The following is a 14508-nucleotide window of genomic DNA, read 5'->3' as shown; positions in this document are numbered from 1 at the left end:
GATATTTTATGTATAAATTAGTAGGTACCTATATTACTATTGTGGTCCTACTGATTCCCCAACTTTTGCTTTATCAGCTAAACGGAAAAATGTGGCCTTGCATTTTTGCAGCTCGCTGTACGTATTGCGATCGTGCCCTAAAATTATTCCTTTCGGTAATCTTTAACCATTTTATAGCCTTCTTCACATCTTGAACTTCCATCCCCTAGTTTGAGGAGTTGGGGGGGGGAGTTCAAATCTTTAGATTTTTTTGTTGTGTGTATTAGTATACAATTATCGGGATCTTATTAAACATGATGTTTGAATTGTAAGCAATTCAAACTTAATGTTTAATAAGATCCCGATCCCGAGAATTTCGTTTATCTGTTATAATTCAATCCCAAGTTATGAGGGGTTTGAAGGTAGGTACAGGTAGTGCCCGGGTCTCTATTGTTTCCCAAATAGTTTTAAGTCATAATGTATTGTTTGTCCGAATTTTCGTTAGTCATAATTGGTTTTTCTCAGAAACGCGTAACTTTTCAGCATTGCCATAAAACAAACCTAACCTAATAACCTATCTATAGAATAAAAAAACCTTACGAAAATCCTGAAAAGTTAACGGTTTCAGTTTTATGACTAACGATAATATGACAAACAATACCTACATTATGACTTAAAACTTTATGGGACACAAAGGGTAATGCTCTTGCGCTTCGCTTGGCTTATCTTGGCGGGGGCACTACCGGGCCCCCAGATGAAAGTAAGTTAATTTAGATCTATACGAACTGGGTATTAGTTGGGTACCCTTAGAATATTGTGGTCGTATCTGAAATACACGCTGTATCGACAGGCCTGTCGTGGGGACTCTGCATTAGATTTCGTTTCGATAGCGAACGGCCTTGCCAAATAATCCAGATACATGAACTCGTACGTTTTAATACTGCCGCGAAATATGCAGGAATACGAGTGCAATGATACCGTTGCGAATGGCCTCGATCGATGCTCGCGCCCGGTACCGCTAGCTCGGCCTGAGCCTACTGAAAAATTACATGAAGTCCTGGTCTGTCGTTCCTTTTGCTTAGCAAGTATTGTCTTGGCCGGACCGGTATACGGGTGTTTGGTATATCTAGATCTAGATTTAGATGCAAAGAAAATTTCTGTCTAAACGAAATTTGCCATAGGTACTTAGGTAGGTACTGTATATGGCTAAAAATGTTCAAGAATATCTCAACTATCACCTTATAGCTTTGAATCCAAATAAGTAGGTACTAGACACCCAATATGTTTGGCTTTTTATTTTTCGATTGGCGTTTGTCGATACACAACTAGCTGTCATTGTTCTTTAAGGCGTTGGAAATAATCACCCTCTACATGCTTCAGTGACAGAATATACCTCTCTACTCCAATAAAAAAACTTGTTTGAAACCTTATTACAATACAGCAAAATCGAAATCACCTTGAAGAAGTTTCTGAGCAACGTTTATACTACTGTAATTTTTAGTGTGTAGTTGTGTACCTGGGTACCTACCTTCCTTCGAGCAACACCGGCTTCCGACGTACCTACTCATATTCCGCTTAGAGACGCCTCTATTCAACTTAGCGGCAAACACAACGCTCACTTGTTTGCTCAATGAGTTTTAAATGTCTTAAAGCTTTTAGTTAACGTGCGGGAGAGGCGATATTTAAAGATTAACGTTAAATCATGCTTCAAATGACCCCATTTCCTCCTACTTCATGCTACCGTCATCCGATGTCCAGACCCCCCCCCCCCTAATTTGAAATGACGTAATTTATGAATAGCCCCTAGTCAGAGTAGGTACCTATGGTATTTTAATAATTAATTAATTTAATTTGAATTAGGGTATAAGAACTTTTAAGCTGAGGTGGGCGTAGTTCGTGTAAATATAAAGAAAATCTAATATAATAATTATATATCTACTAGTTTGTACTGATTGCTTAAACTGATACTAATATATCTTGCTTGTGATCCCGCATATAAACAAGCCAAAATAAAATCCGATTCATAGCGCGCCATCACCGTATGTAAATTCGCGACTGTACCTACGAGATATATTAGCAATGATGGTTTGATTACTTATCGATTAACAATAAACTATTTGACCTTGCTGCTTTTTAAGGGTAATTTTTCCTCGGTCTTGTTAAGTCCAAGCACGCAAGGGTTATACAGACTTTCTTTTCAATAGGTTGAATATTTTATTAAGTAGGTATCTTGGTAGGTACTGGTACCTATTAAGACTATTAAGGATGACTCACGTTATACGGCTGATCACGTGGTGCTTTCCATAGAAAACGAAGCTCCGGAAGCTCCGGCCCGGCCACGGCGCGGTCTTACGTGAGTCATCCTTTAGCCGACAAGTAAAGACATTGTTAAGGTCTAATTTAAATATGCTCCCTTTTACCCATAAGTCATCTTTACTATTTTCCCTTATCCGTTTCCTATTTTTTTATTCGCGTTTCATGCGTGTATGTATAGAATTCATTACCTACACTAGTTTTCGTGTTTTAGCTCAAGCGAATAGGTATTTATACTCGTACTTATACTAACGACCGGCGGCTTCGCACAGGTTACACAAAACCTTAATCAATTATACTTCCTTAAGAATAACTCTATTGACAGGTGAAAAGCACATGTAAATCCGTTTAGTAGTTTTTGACTTTATCGCGAGCGAACATACACACAAACAGACAGACGCGGCGGCGGGGGACTTTCTTTTATAATGTGTAGTGATTAGATAAGTAATTAAGTCAAGGTATCCTAAAACAATTGGGTGCTAATCGAAAATAGGTACCAAAAAATTGGCATTTCGCGTTTGGTAATTCTGGCAATTGAAGGGCAAATCCTGGCAAATCGAATTCAAGCGAAAGATGAGCTAAGAGTTACCCTACAGGCGCGCAAGTTCTGGAAAGTTTCCAAACAGTTCGAAAAGTTCATATCGGGTTTACCCATCTTCCAATATGAGGGAGATACAAAACTTCTAATGAAAACTGCATAACCCATATCCATACCGAACTATTTAACTGACGTCTATTAGGTAGGTACAAGTATGAACACCCCTTTAGCGAGTCGCTCATAAGCCCATGTCGTTTAGCAATGGAATGACCTACTTATTTATGTTTTGCGTCTTTCAATTTGGCCGCTGAAAGCGCCAAGTTTGTATACGAGCCGCATTGTTGCCAGTGACTGGCAGGATGACTGTGAAAAAAATTGCTTGTATATAGCTCTGTGAACAATTAGCGCTTCGGAAGTAGGTAAGTAGTCTTTTTAAAAGGTTTTTTTGAAATCAGTTGTCGTTTGTTTTTCACCTGACTACGACCTAACTCCAGCTTGTTGATTTTTCAACTGTACAACGAACATCACCAAGGTACCTATTTAGTATTTAGGTACCTACTAATTTAGAAGTAAGGTAAGGTGGGGTAAGACTAACATAGTTTATTTTGTTCGGGGCAAGAAAAACAGTCTGTATAAGGATTCCATACAAGTGTTTGTCTTGCCCCGGTAATAGTCTTATCCCACCTCACCTTAATGATTTTGTAACATTGTTAAAGTCAATTAAAGGCAGCAGTGCGCATGTTTCCGTTTAATATTATAACCGAAAAGTTAAATTTTTAAATGACACTTGTATGGAGAAGTATCCTTTGACCTGCCAGTTTACGAATTTAATTTAAAACGATGTTTGGAAAGTGTTAACATAAAGTATTACAAGGTTAGATTACTATCTTTTATCATGTTAGGTAACGCTAGAAGCGACCATATTGACGTTTTTATATATACTAAAGAATCATAGTTTGTTATTTATACCTACCAATTAACGTAAATTATCAGTTTGAAAATGATTAAAAGAAAGATCATGTTTTTTTTTTCAACAGTAACACAGTAGGTATTAAAATTAAAACATATTACTTAATTGGTACAATTAATGCCTCAAGGGCCCATTTTAAATTTACGCTAGTTATTATTTTCGTTTAGTACCACTGTATATATCTTGTATGTAAATTAAAATAAGTTAATTTACTTATGACAATTAGTATAAAATCGTTTCTGAAAATTAAACGACATAAATAGCTCTTGTTAAATATTGAAAGGGGGTTTTAAAAAATACGAGTCAATAACTTTCCAGGTTTGCTTTGCACGTTTGAAAATTGAAAGTAATGTAAATAAGTAAATAGTAACCTGTCCTACATTCGTCAATTCACATAAACGCTCGTGACGGCAACAAATCAACAATGAAAACATTCCCTGAAGCGTGCAAGCCTTCCAATTCAGTGTCGTTTCAGTTCAGTTCAGCCGCAGTTGCTCGCGAATGGCCGGCTACAACCGACCTCCATGTAATTACCTATCATAGTATACTACGATTATTGTATTGTAGTCATGTTTAGTGAAACTCACTGATGTTTGCTTTGCACTCGCGGCGGTTGCGTAGGTAGGTGCAGTGCCGATGTGTTGTAGGCTTATGTTAATATGGATGTAACTTCCTAGTACTGGTGTTAGGTTTCATGATTACGTTACTGGCATGTTATTCTATGAAATAGAGGATATCAGCTGTTTACACCTTATCTTACAGGATAAAATGCTTAGCAATGATGAAGTATTGCATGCTACATCAGCCCTATTTGCCTATTTCCATGGAAAATCCGAAACTTTTTAATACAGTATTTTTGAGCAGAGGTTCTTTTTTGGGCCTCAAATTTCCCTCTTTGAAATGTAAGCCTAAGCTCTGAATTACTACTTCATTTAATTTGAGTATTTAGTAACAATATTAAGACTAATCCAATTTATTTAAATAATATTTTTACTTTTTTTGATGTAAATCTTTTGAATATTTTTCGGAAACAATCCGATGTAGCTACCTATTTTTTTGTTTGGAGACTATTTTAGTGTCTCTTTCTCTTTTCCTCCACTCAACCCCGTCGTTTGTATTTACCCACCACCCGCCTGCACCCCAGCCTGCACCATCTGTGGTGTCCCGTGGGTCCCGCTTAGCAACCATTTTGGCCTACCTCTCCAGATTATACCTAAAATTGGTAAATTGGAGAAAAGATAAACAATTATTTTCGTCTTCCGTGCACTGTTTAATGTTAACTTAAACCTACTAATAGAATAACGATCTACGTATACCGGAATATTAGCACTTTTCAAGTCGACAGGAGGCTGAGCGCGCCCACATCAGGGTCGGCGCGGCGGCGTGCGCGGGAGCGTCGCCTCGCGCAGCTGACTCGTTTGGAGGGCGAGCGTTTGGCGCAGGACCGGAAAGAGCGCGCAAAGAGAGAAAAGTTGGAGCAACAGCGACAGGTCAGTTGCAAGTTTCGAGTGTTTAAGTTAGCTGAGTACGCTACGATAGGGTCGGTATTCGCGCAGGAGGCGCCTGACACGTAGGGAGGGTGAGCGGTTAGGAGCAGAATGAGCGCGCGAAGAGGCAGAAGTTAGAGCAACAGTGACAGGTGAATTCTAAGTTGCTTAATACGTTTTACGCTGGCACGTGGGTACTGTAGGGTAAGGTTAGTTCCTGGCGCAGCTGACGCGTGTAGAAGATGAGCGGTTGGCACAGGAGCGGAAAGAGCGCGCGAAGAGAGAGTGCTCAGATGGCACAATATCTACGTACCTATTGAAATGTCCTTTACGAATTTTTGTAGGCATCTGTTGTTCTGGTTACTTCTGTGATCAGTGACATAGTAGCTACGACTATCCATAGAAAAGAAAATTCAGCCCCTTCATCTTTGCTTTGAGATTCGACCGACTAACTACTTTGAAGAGTTACTTAGTTAATTCTTGCTAAATCAGATATATGGATTACACTTGGTAAAGTGAGTTAGTCGCCTATTAACTTAGTTATTGGAAATTCTCAAGCAGATTGAATGCCGACCGTAGAGAACAACTTACTTTCATCTATTCAATCACCAGCGGTATCGATGAAAAAGGTCAAGATTTAATTAAAATTTATAATTATGTATGTTTTACGCCGGTAGGCCCGAGCTGAGCTGGCTTCATACGAGCCATGGGGCCGAGCCGGTGGCGGCGCGCCCAACCCGCGGAGCCTACGCCGCACGGATCTGCGCGCCTGCGGCATCTATCCCGAGGATGAACTGAAAGTAAGACAACCACCTCAACAACTAAATGTGTAAATGAGGTTAGGAGATGATCTTGGCTAGGCCCGCAGTTCGACGAGTTCGAAGAGAACAACGCCATTTTGCTTATGAAACGAGAATCTTCCCAAGTAACACAAAAGTAGCTGAATATTGTTTGAATAATAGAGCATGCCGTACTGTATGCTGAATAAGGTAGCTGTATATCGTCTGTATAAGCGCTTATACAGACGTTATACAGAAGGTTTGGGCGCAAAGTGGGCTAGCCCACGCCGCTTATTACTGAATAACAGTAATGTAATAGCTGTATAAGTGTGTGCCCACACATTGAATCGCTGAATAACACTTGTATAGAAGCTGTCAAAAGCTTCTATACCGCTATTAAACCAAAGTTATCCAGCTTTGTACACAATGCATCAGTTATTCACACGTTATGAAGCGTTTGGTTCCAACGTGCACTTTTACAGAAAATATATTCAGATATTTGTGTTAAATCAATGATTTGTCTTCCATTTTAATTTGTGAACTCGTGTCAAAGCGTATATAGTTTCTGAAGTGAATACTTACAAAATAAGGAGGACATCACCCATATATTTATTTGATGTTTACATAACTTCAATTTCATTGCGCATGCGGCTTTACTGTATATATATATATATATATATGTCGAAGACCGAGGGTCTTAAAGGCGGTAGGCGCGTGGGGTAGTATCTCGATGTATTACTTCACAGCTAAACCAGTATGCTACCATGCTACCAGTGCATGAAATAAACCTTAGGACTCGTTAACCATACTAGTGCCTACTATACTTCAGTACTAAATGTTTAAAAGAACTAATTGCTATGTTTAACTCAAGGGAGCGATATGAAAGTAAAAAGAAACCGTTTAAATCTTTATTCAAGTCAAACTAGGCCGGCTCCAACCCTACGCCTCTAACATGAGAAGATTCAGCCCTATATGGGACCGGCAACAAACTCAGAGGGACAAATCTTTTCAAAACAAGTTAAAACAACACATAACACATCATTTCTTTATTTCACAAAAGTAAGCTTCTAATGAAACATAAGAAATCAAAACAACACTTGAAATAAAACACTTAGCTAAATGGTTAAAGAACGCGGGATTTTATAAGCTATCAGAATAATCCTTCAGGTATAAACCTTCAGGAACGTAGCGAGTTAGGCACGAGGTTGGCTAACGAGTATGTCCGATCTCTAGCGCGGTCCGATCAAGAAGAACTACCAGCGGCGGAGCCTCTCCGCTCCCGCCTCAAGTCAAGTTGGCAAACCTTCTCGACCAGTCTACCAACATACCGACAAAAACGCCAACTCGTGCCTACGCTCACTCGAGAGAAACCTCTCGACGTTCCAAAGCCTTCTACCTGTCATCTTAGTTCAACAATACGCCAATAGATGGCGTTACTCTCTACGCAACTTTATTTCAACAATGCGCCAATAGACGGCGTTACTCTCTACGCAACTTTATTTATTTCGTTACAACCAAATAATACGTAGCTCAACATTGCTAATCGATTTTATACAGGCGTCTAAAATAATGAACTATAACGCTGCAATACGTCTTTCTGGTGTCAGGGTCCGACACGGCCGTCCTGCGCTACACACGTCCTCGTGTGTGGGTGTATGCATTTGATTCTGTAACAAAATACTCAGCACAGTATCTCATCGCTCGGTCATTCCTGACCCACAATTTGGGTCTCTCTCAAATTACTATTAAAGTCAAACTTTATTATCAATCAAACCAAAAAAAATAGTTCAAAGTCATTAATCAATCCTCATTTTTCTAGTCAAAAATAGTCCATCGAGCAACGACTTAATAAAAATAATCAGTAATCATCGCCGCTATCTAGCGGATACACTCCAATAATCATCGCCTCCATCTGGCGGATACTCTCAAATTTATGTGAAAACAGAACAATCTCAAACATCAAAAACACAAATCACAACAGCTCCAATTCATTGCTCGACAGTATCACTACCATTGTCATCAATATCAATTTACGGGGAAATTATCTGGCATTAAAAAAAAATCTTTGGTCATATGTGATCTAAATTTTTGTAAGACATCTTAAAACAAATAATATTCTGATTTGATAATGCCAATTTTACTCATATGAACACAGTACATAAACAAAACAAGACCAGTCCTTCGGTGCATTGCCAGTCCTTCAGTAGATACCAGACCCTCGTCAGAAGTAACCATCTCAGCCGCGTAAGTGCTACTCCTCGCAAAGAGCATTCTGCACATAAAAAGCAGACCACGTGCACCTCTTACATGCTCCGGCACTTCTGATGCGGTCACTAAACAATACCCAGTCCATCTAAAGCAAAACAGTAGTGCCCAGTCCATCGGGCTTGCCTTCAGTCCATCGAAAGCAAAACAGTAGTGCCCTGTCCATCGGGCTTGCCTTCAGTCCATCGAAAGCAAAACAGTAGTGCCCAGTCCATCGGGCGTGCCTTCAGTCCATCGAAAGCAAAACAGTATTGCCCAGTCCATCGGGCGTACTTTCAGTCCTTCGAAAGTACAAGCTTTCAGTCCATCGAAAGCAAAAACAATGTTAAGAGTGAATTCCAAAAAGAAAATAAAAACGGTTCTTTAAATCATGTTACTCAGAACCATTGGTACTATCAGCGTCAACTGATCAACTGAAACTGAACATCACTGATCAAAATCACTAAAGATAGCTTTCTACTTTAGCTTTTACAACAGAAACTCGGCTTTCTACTTTAGCTTTAACAACAGAAACTCAGCTTTCTACTTTAGCTTTAACAACAGAAACTCGCTCAAAACTTCTATGCAGAAGTAAATCCTCTCAAAATAATCCCAACAAAATGGGAACTGCTCACCAGATTAATAAAGCACGATGCACGCGTCCCAGTCAAAGGTGGTGGTGAAGTCCAACCCAAGCACGAAGGCTGATGCTTTCCGCCTTGCCGTTGCCGTTGCTGCGGCAGATGGCGAGATGCACGATGTAGTTTAACATAGCTGGCTGTTACTGAAATCATCATTAGCACGGCATCAGGTTTATCATGTAAGCAGGATAAACTCAAAGGTTTATTAAATGCAATGTAGCAGACAAAAAAAAACATGTTTCCAATGTATACGGGACTTCAAAAATCTCAGAATAAAATTTAAACTTCAATGAGTGCGTTTTATTTCATTCTATGAACAAACAAACATGTGTTCCAAAAATAAGTAACACGGTAAAATGGGCCAATACGAAAAGTGACAGCTAATTAGTTACGTTAGACTGTTATGCTCAAGTTATGCTTCGCCATTACACTGAAAATAAATTTCACTAATAAACAATTAGAACGAAACCTGTCCTTTTATTTCCAAATCTCCAGCACAGAAGATACTGCATAGCTGCTTCTGTGTTACAGGTGTGATGGCGTCTGTAAGTTGTCCCTGCTCAGGTTGCAGCACACTGTAACATTAATTTTCATATGCGTAGCTCATGTTTCCATAGTATGCACGATTTGTGATCTATCACGGCATTACGGGCAATAATTTGTCGCAATTTTATTAATTACTAAACGTTACAGGGTAACGTAAAGTAAGTAAGTAGTATTACATAATCCTATGCATTGGCAAATCAGCAGGATCAATTTCTAACGGTGCATTGTATTTTCAAAAAAAAAATATTTTTGAGGGTAGAAGCACAAGTGAGCGATGAAATAATATCACGTCGTGATAGCCGATATTTGGTTGTAATTAACAACATGGATTTCACTTCAAAATAATTCAAGATCACTTAGATTTAAATGGATTATAAAAAATAATTGTATCTTCATAAAAAATCAATTATTGAGGGTAGATTCACAAGTGAGCGATAAAATAATATCACGTCGTGATAGCCGATATTTGATTGTAATTAACAAGATGGATTTCATATCAAAATAATTCAAGATCACTTAGATTTAAATGGATTATAAAAATTAATTGTATCTTTATAAAAAATCAATTATTGAGGGTAGATTCACAAGTGAGCGATAAAATAGTATCATGTTGTAATAGCTAATACTCGGTTTTAATTAACAGTATGGATTTCAAATCAAAATAACTCAAGATCGCTTCGATTTAAATGGATTACAAAAATTAATTACAAAGAAACGTAACGATCCCAGAGATGACGTCACGTAACGACCGCTATGCTCGACTGCATCAATCACAATTTCACAATAATTCTCACCAAATAACAATGAATTGCACTCACCTTTCAATAAAGGTTAGACACGTGAGCTTACCATTACCACGTGTCCAGATTATGGAATGTAGGTCACCAAAACACACGGAAATACACCACGCTCCCAGGTGGCTGTGTAAGCAATACATGAAACTCCGCATCTATCCCACTTGCTGATGTCGAAAACCGAGGGTCTTAAAGGCGGTAGGCGCGTGGGGTAGTATCTCGATGTATTACTTCACAGCTAAACCAGTATGCTACCATGCTACCAGTGCATGAAATAAACCTTAGGACTCGTTAACCATACTAGTGCCTACTATACTTCAGTACTAAATGTTTAAAAGAACTAATTGCTATGTTTAACTCAAGGGAGCGATATGAAAGTAAAAAGAAACCGTTTAAATCTTTATTCAAGTCAAACTAGGCCGGCTCCAACCCTACGCCTCTAACATGAGAAGATTCAGCCCTATATGGGACCGGCAACAAACTCAGAGGGACAAATCTTTTCAAAACAAGTTAAAACAACACATAACACATCATTTCTTTATTTCACAAAAGTAAGCTTCTAATGAAACATAAGAAATCAAAACAACACTTGAAATAAAACACTTAGCTAAATGGTTAAAGAACGCGGGATTTTATAAGCTATCAGAATAATCCTTCAGGTATAAACCTTCAGGAACGTAGCGAGTTAGGCACGAGGTTGGCTAACGAGTATGTCCGATCTCTAGCGCGGTCCGATCAAGAAGAACTACCAGCGGCGGAGCCTCTCCGCTCCCGCCTCAAGTCAAGTTGGCAAACCTGCTCGACCAGTCTACCAACATACCGACAAAAACGCCAACTCGTGCCTACGCTCACTCGAGAGAAACCTCTCGACGTTCCAAAGCCTTCTACCTGTCATCTTAGTTCAACAATACGCCAATAGATGGCGTTACTCTCTACGCAACTTTATTTCAACAATGCGCCAATAGACGGCGTTACTCTCTACGCAACTTTATTTATTTCGTTACAACCAAATAATACGTAGCTCAACATTGCTAATCGATTTTATACAGGCGTCTAAAATAATGAACTATAACGCTGCAATACGTCTTTCTGGTGTCAGGGTCCGACATATATATATATATACATTTTATTTAAAAGTTTAAAGCGCCGCGTAAATAATGCACTGTTTAAAAAGTAAATATAGAAAATTTACTACTCCACTTTTGAATTTGTATTTTTTTTGCAGTTAGTACGTCTTTCGTCGGGAACTGTACACGTTTTTATAACAAAGTCCCCACTGATGTAAAGTCTATTTCAATAGAACTTGCTAACTATGTAAACAAACCGCCATATTGAAATTGTCTCTGAATGATGAATTTACTAGTGATGGGCAAGACTCCTACTTACTACTTTACTAATGTCAAACCATATCGAATAATAAAATACCAAAAGTAAAAAACAAGTAGTTACTTATTTTTAATTTGTTTAATCACGATCAGAAGACAAATTAGTACTTAAGAATGATGTATTGATGTATTTTATAACCGCGGCGGTAGGTACAGAGCGTGGGTTGGGTAGTGTGTAGCGGGTTTATATCACAAACTTTAGTCGCAACACTACCCATCATAGACAATTGTAGAATTTAAAAGAAACAAAACCGTCATTCCAACAGGTCCTAATAACCTAACTTATGAACCCATTTTAAACTTTTAATGAAATATCCAAGATACAGTTATATATTTGTGTATTTTACGGAACGGACCGTTTCAATAGTGTATATGTGTATGGTTTCAATTGTATTTGATGAGGTGGTGTGAAAATTCAAAGAGAAACAGTGATACAACAAAGTTAAGTTGTTTGTTTACATAGTTAGCAAGTTCTATTGAAATAGACTTTAGTGAATTTACCACTTCACAAATTTAAGTCGCACATTAAGCGCTCCTTGTTAAGTAAGGCGTACTACACTGTAAATGATTTTATAAACGATAGAGATGCCTTTAAGCAGGTAGCTTAATTTCATTAGTATAATAAGAGCTAAATAAATATTGTTTTTTTTTACATTGTGAATTAAATATGCTAGTGTCCAGTAGAATTGACACATGAGACAATGATGTTCTCGCTTGATTAAATTGTTTAATTTAATTTTAGTTTTGGACACTTGGAGACCTTATACATCTCTAAGTATTTATTTATTTATTTTATTTTTATTTTTGATTGTACATACCTATATTTTTAATGTTTCTGACACTTAGAGACCTTTACATCTCTAAGTCAACTTAGGCTAGTAATTATGTGAAGCTATACTGTCTTTTTATGTAACATACGAGCACAAAATGCCGTGTCTTACTGTTACATGTTATTACTATTTTAATATTATTATAGGCCGGAAGCTTGAACATGTCATGCTCGCTTAAAAGTCTTTACTTACGGTGGCGTCGTTGATCGGGTCGCCACTTTCCCGAATGAAGGTTGAGGGAGGCGATGGCTGAGATACGCGTCATACTCGTGAACGGGTGCTGTTTGTGGAGACTGGTCTGTTTAAGCTAACACAAGCTATTATACTTAGTAACTTTATTTTTATTAATTAATTACAGTGAGACGCCTCATTCTGCTCTCGTATGTTTCTTTTCTCTTAATGAATGTATTAATTATACAGGATATTGACTCTTGGAGACCCTATACATCTCTAAGGATAACTTGATAAACTATATAATCTTATAGTTCTGACACCTAGAGACATTTACACCTCTAAATATTATAGATTTTTTTTTTGTGTTTTGTATCTGTATTTTTTATGTAATTCGACATTAAGAGACCATATACATCTCTTAGTAATTGTAATACGTTAGATTGAATTGTTAGTTTTATTTTATAAAATTGTTGATGTTATTATTTTTGCTTATATGTAAATTCAATGATGACGTGTAAAAGTGCCCTTGTGGCCTATTTGCTGAATAAATGTTGATGTTTGATGATGTTTGATGAGTGTTTAGATGTTTTAGTGATAGAAAATGTGCTTTAACAAGTTATGCTACGATAAAAACTAGTTTTATAAATGAATAAAAATGGGATTTTCAGTTCATTTTCAATTCCTATAAAATTGTAGAGGTTAGAATATGAGCAACCGTAATGGCGTCCGACTGTGCTGAATATAAGCTGCTGCCACAGCTATTTTGTGCTAAATTTCTGAATAAGTATTCACATTATTCGCGTTACTAAGCTACATGTTAGATAATAATGGTTTTAGAACAACAAGTTTTGAATAACATCAGTATAATAGTAATTTTTTTCTCAATCTTAAAGCCTATTAGGGTTCTGTACACAAATAGTAAAAACCACATAGATCCTCACTAGTTTGATGAAAAACATTATGGGTATGTAACACGGGCAATATTCAATCCTACTTCCTACTAATATTATAAACGCGATAATTATAATATTTAAGTTATATGATAAATCTGGGGGCACGGCAGATTACACAGTTATTTTTTCGTTCCGACAAATATGTAGTAGGTAAAGGTATACGCAAAGATGTACGAAGTGAGTACGAAGATGTGTATAGTATGAGTATGGTGTGGTTACGAGTATGGTATGAATATGAATATGGTATAGGTGCGAAGGTGCGGGTATATTAGTAGCGGGTATCACGGGTATGAGTACAAGTATAGTTTGGTATGGGCAGTATTGTTTAGGTATGAGTACGAGTATAGTGTGGGGTGGGTAGGAGTAGACCCACTTGAAACCTAAAAACAGTCTGTTCAAAATCGATTGATCGATTGTGGAGAATCGATTTCGCTATATTTTAATGGGGCTGATTATTTAATGTTTCTCATACCCAGTCCAGTCTACAAGTTTTTAATGCAACAATATCAATAACTAGCATTTGACACCTTGTTTGCCAACTAGCAACAACCTTAAATGGCCATTGGTAAACTTTATCTCGTTGCAGTAAGGTATGCAAATGGTCAGTTAACAGTGTTTACGATGGTAGCTAGCAATTGTTTTACGTCATTAAAACGACAATGCATCTTGTGTAAAATAACCAATCGAAGAGAATTGTTACGAAAACTAAACCTCGATTTTTTAAATAATGGTTGGATTAAAGAATAAATACGCAAGATGCGTTCAAAATAAAATAAAAACACGCTCAAGCTCAAAGCAATCAGGCTCAAGTAGGACTGTTGACCGTGTATGAAGCTACGGAACCCTCTCCACCGCGCACTTGTTGATACTAAGCA

The 14508-nt window shown here is 37.7% G+C and overlaps 1 protein-coding gene across 1 annotated transcript in view; it reads left to right on the top strand.

Annotated features, from left to right (window-relative positions):
• Positions 1 to 4176: 4176 nt before the first annotated feature.
• Positions 4177 to 14508, top strand: part of LOC134792422 (uncharacterized) — a 31758-nt gene continuing 21426 nt past the window's right edge. The window contains exons 1-3 of the mRNA XM_063763721.1: positions 4177 to 4421; positions 5146 to 5290; positions 5965 to 6087. Coding sequence (XP_063619791.1) covers positions 4390 to 4421; positions 5146 to 5290; positions 5965 to 6087 — 300 coding nt within the window. The 5' untranslated portion in view covers positions 4177 to 4389. The remainder of the gene's footprint in view (positions 4422 to 5145; positions 5291 to 5964; positions 6088 to 14508) is intronic.

This window comes from Cydia splendana, chromosome 7 (assembly GCF_910591565.1).
Source record: "Cydia splendana chromosome 7, ilCydSple1.2, whole genome shotgun sequence".
Taxonomy (NCBI): Eukaryota; Metazoa; Arthropoda; class Insecta; order Lepidoptera; family Tortricidae; genus Cydia; species Cydia splendana.
This window is presented reverse-complemented; position numbering and strand designations above follow the sequence as displayed.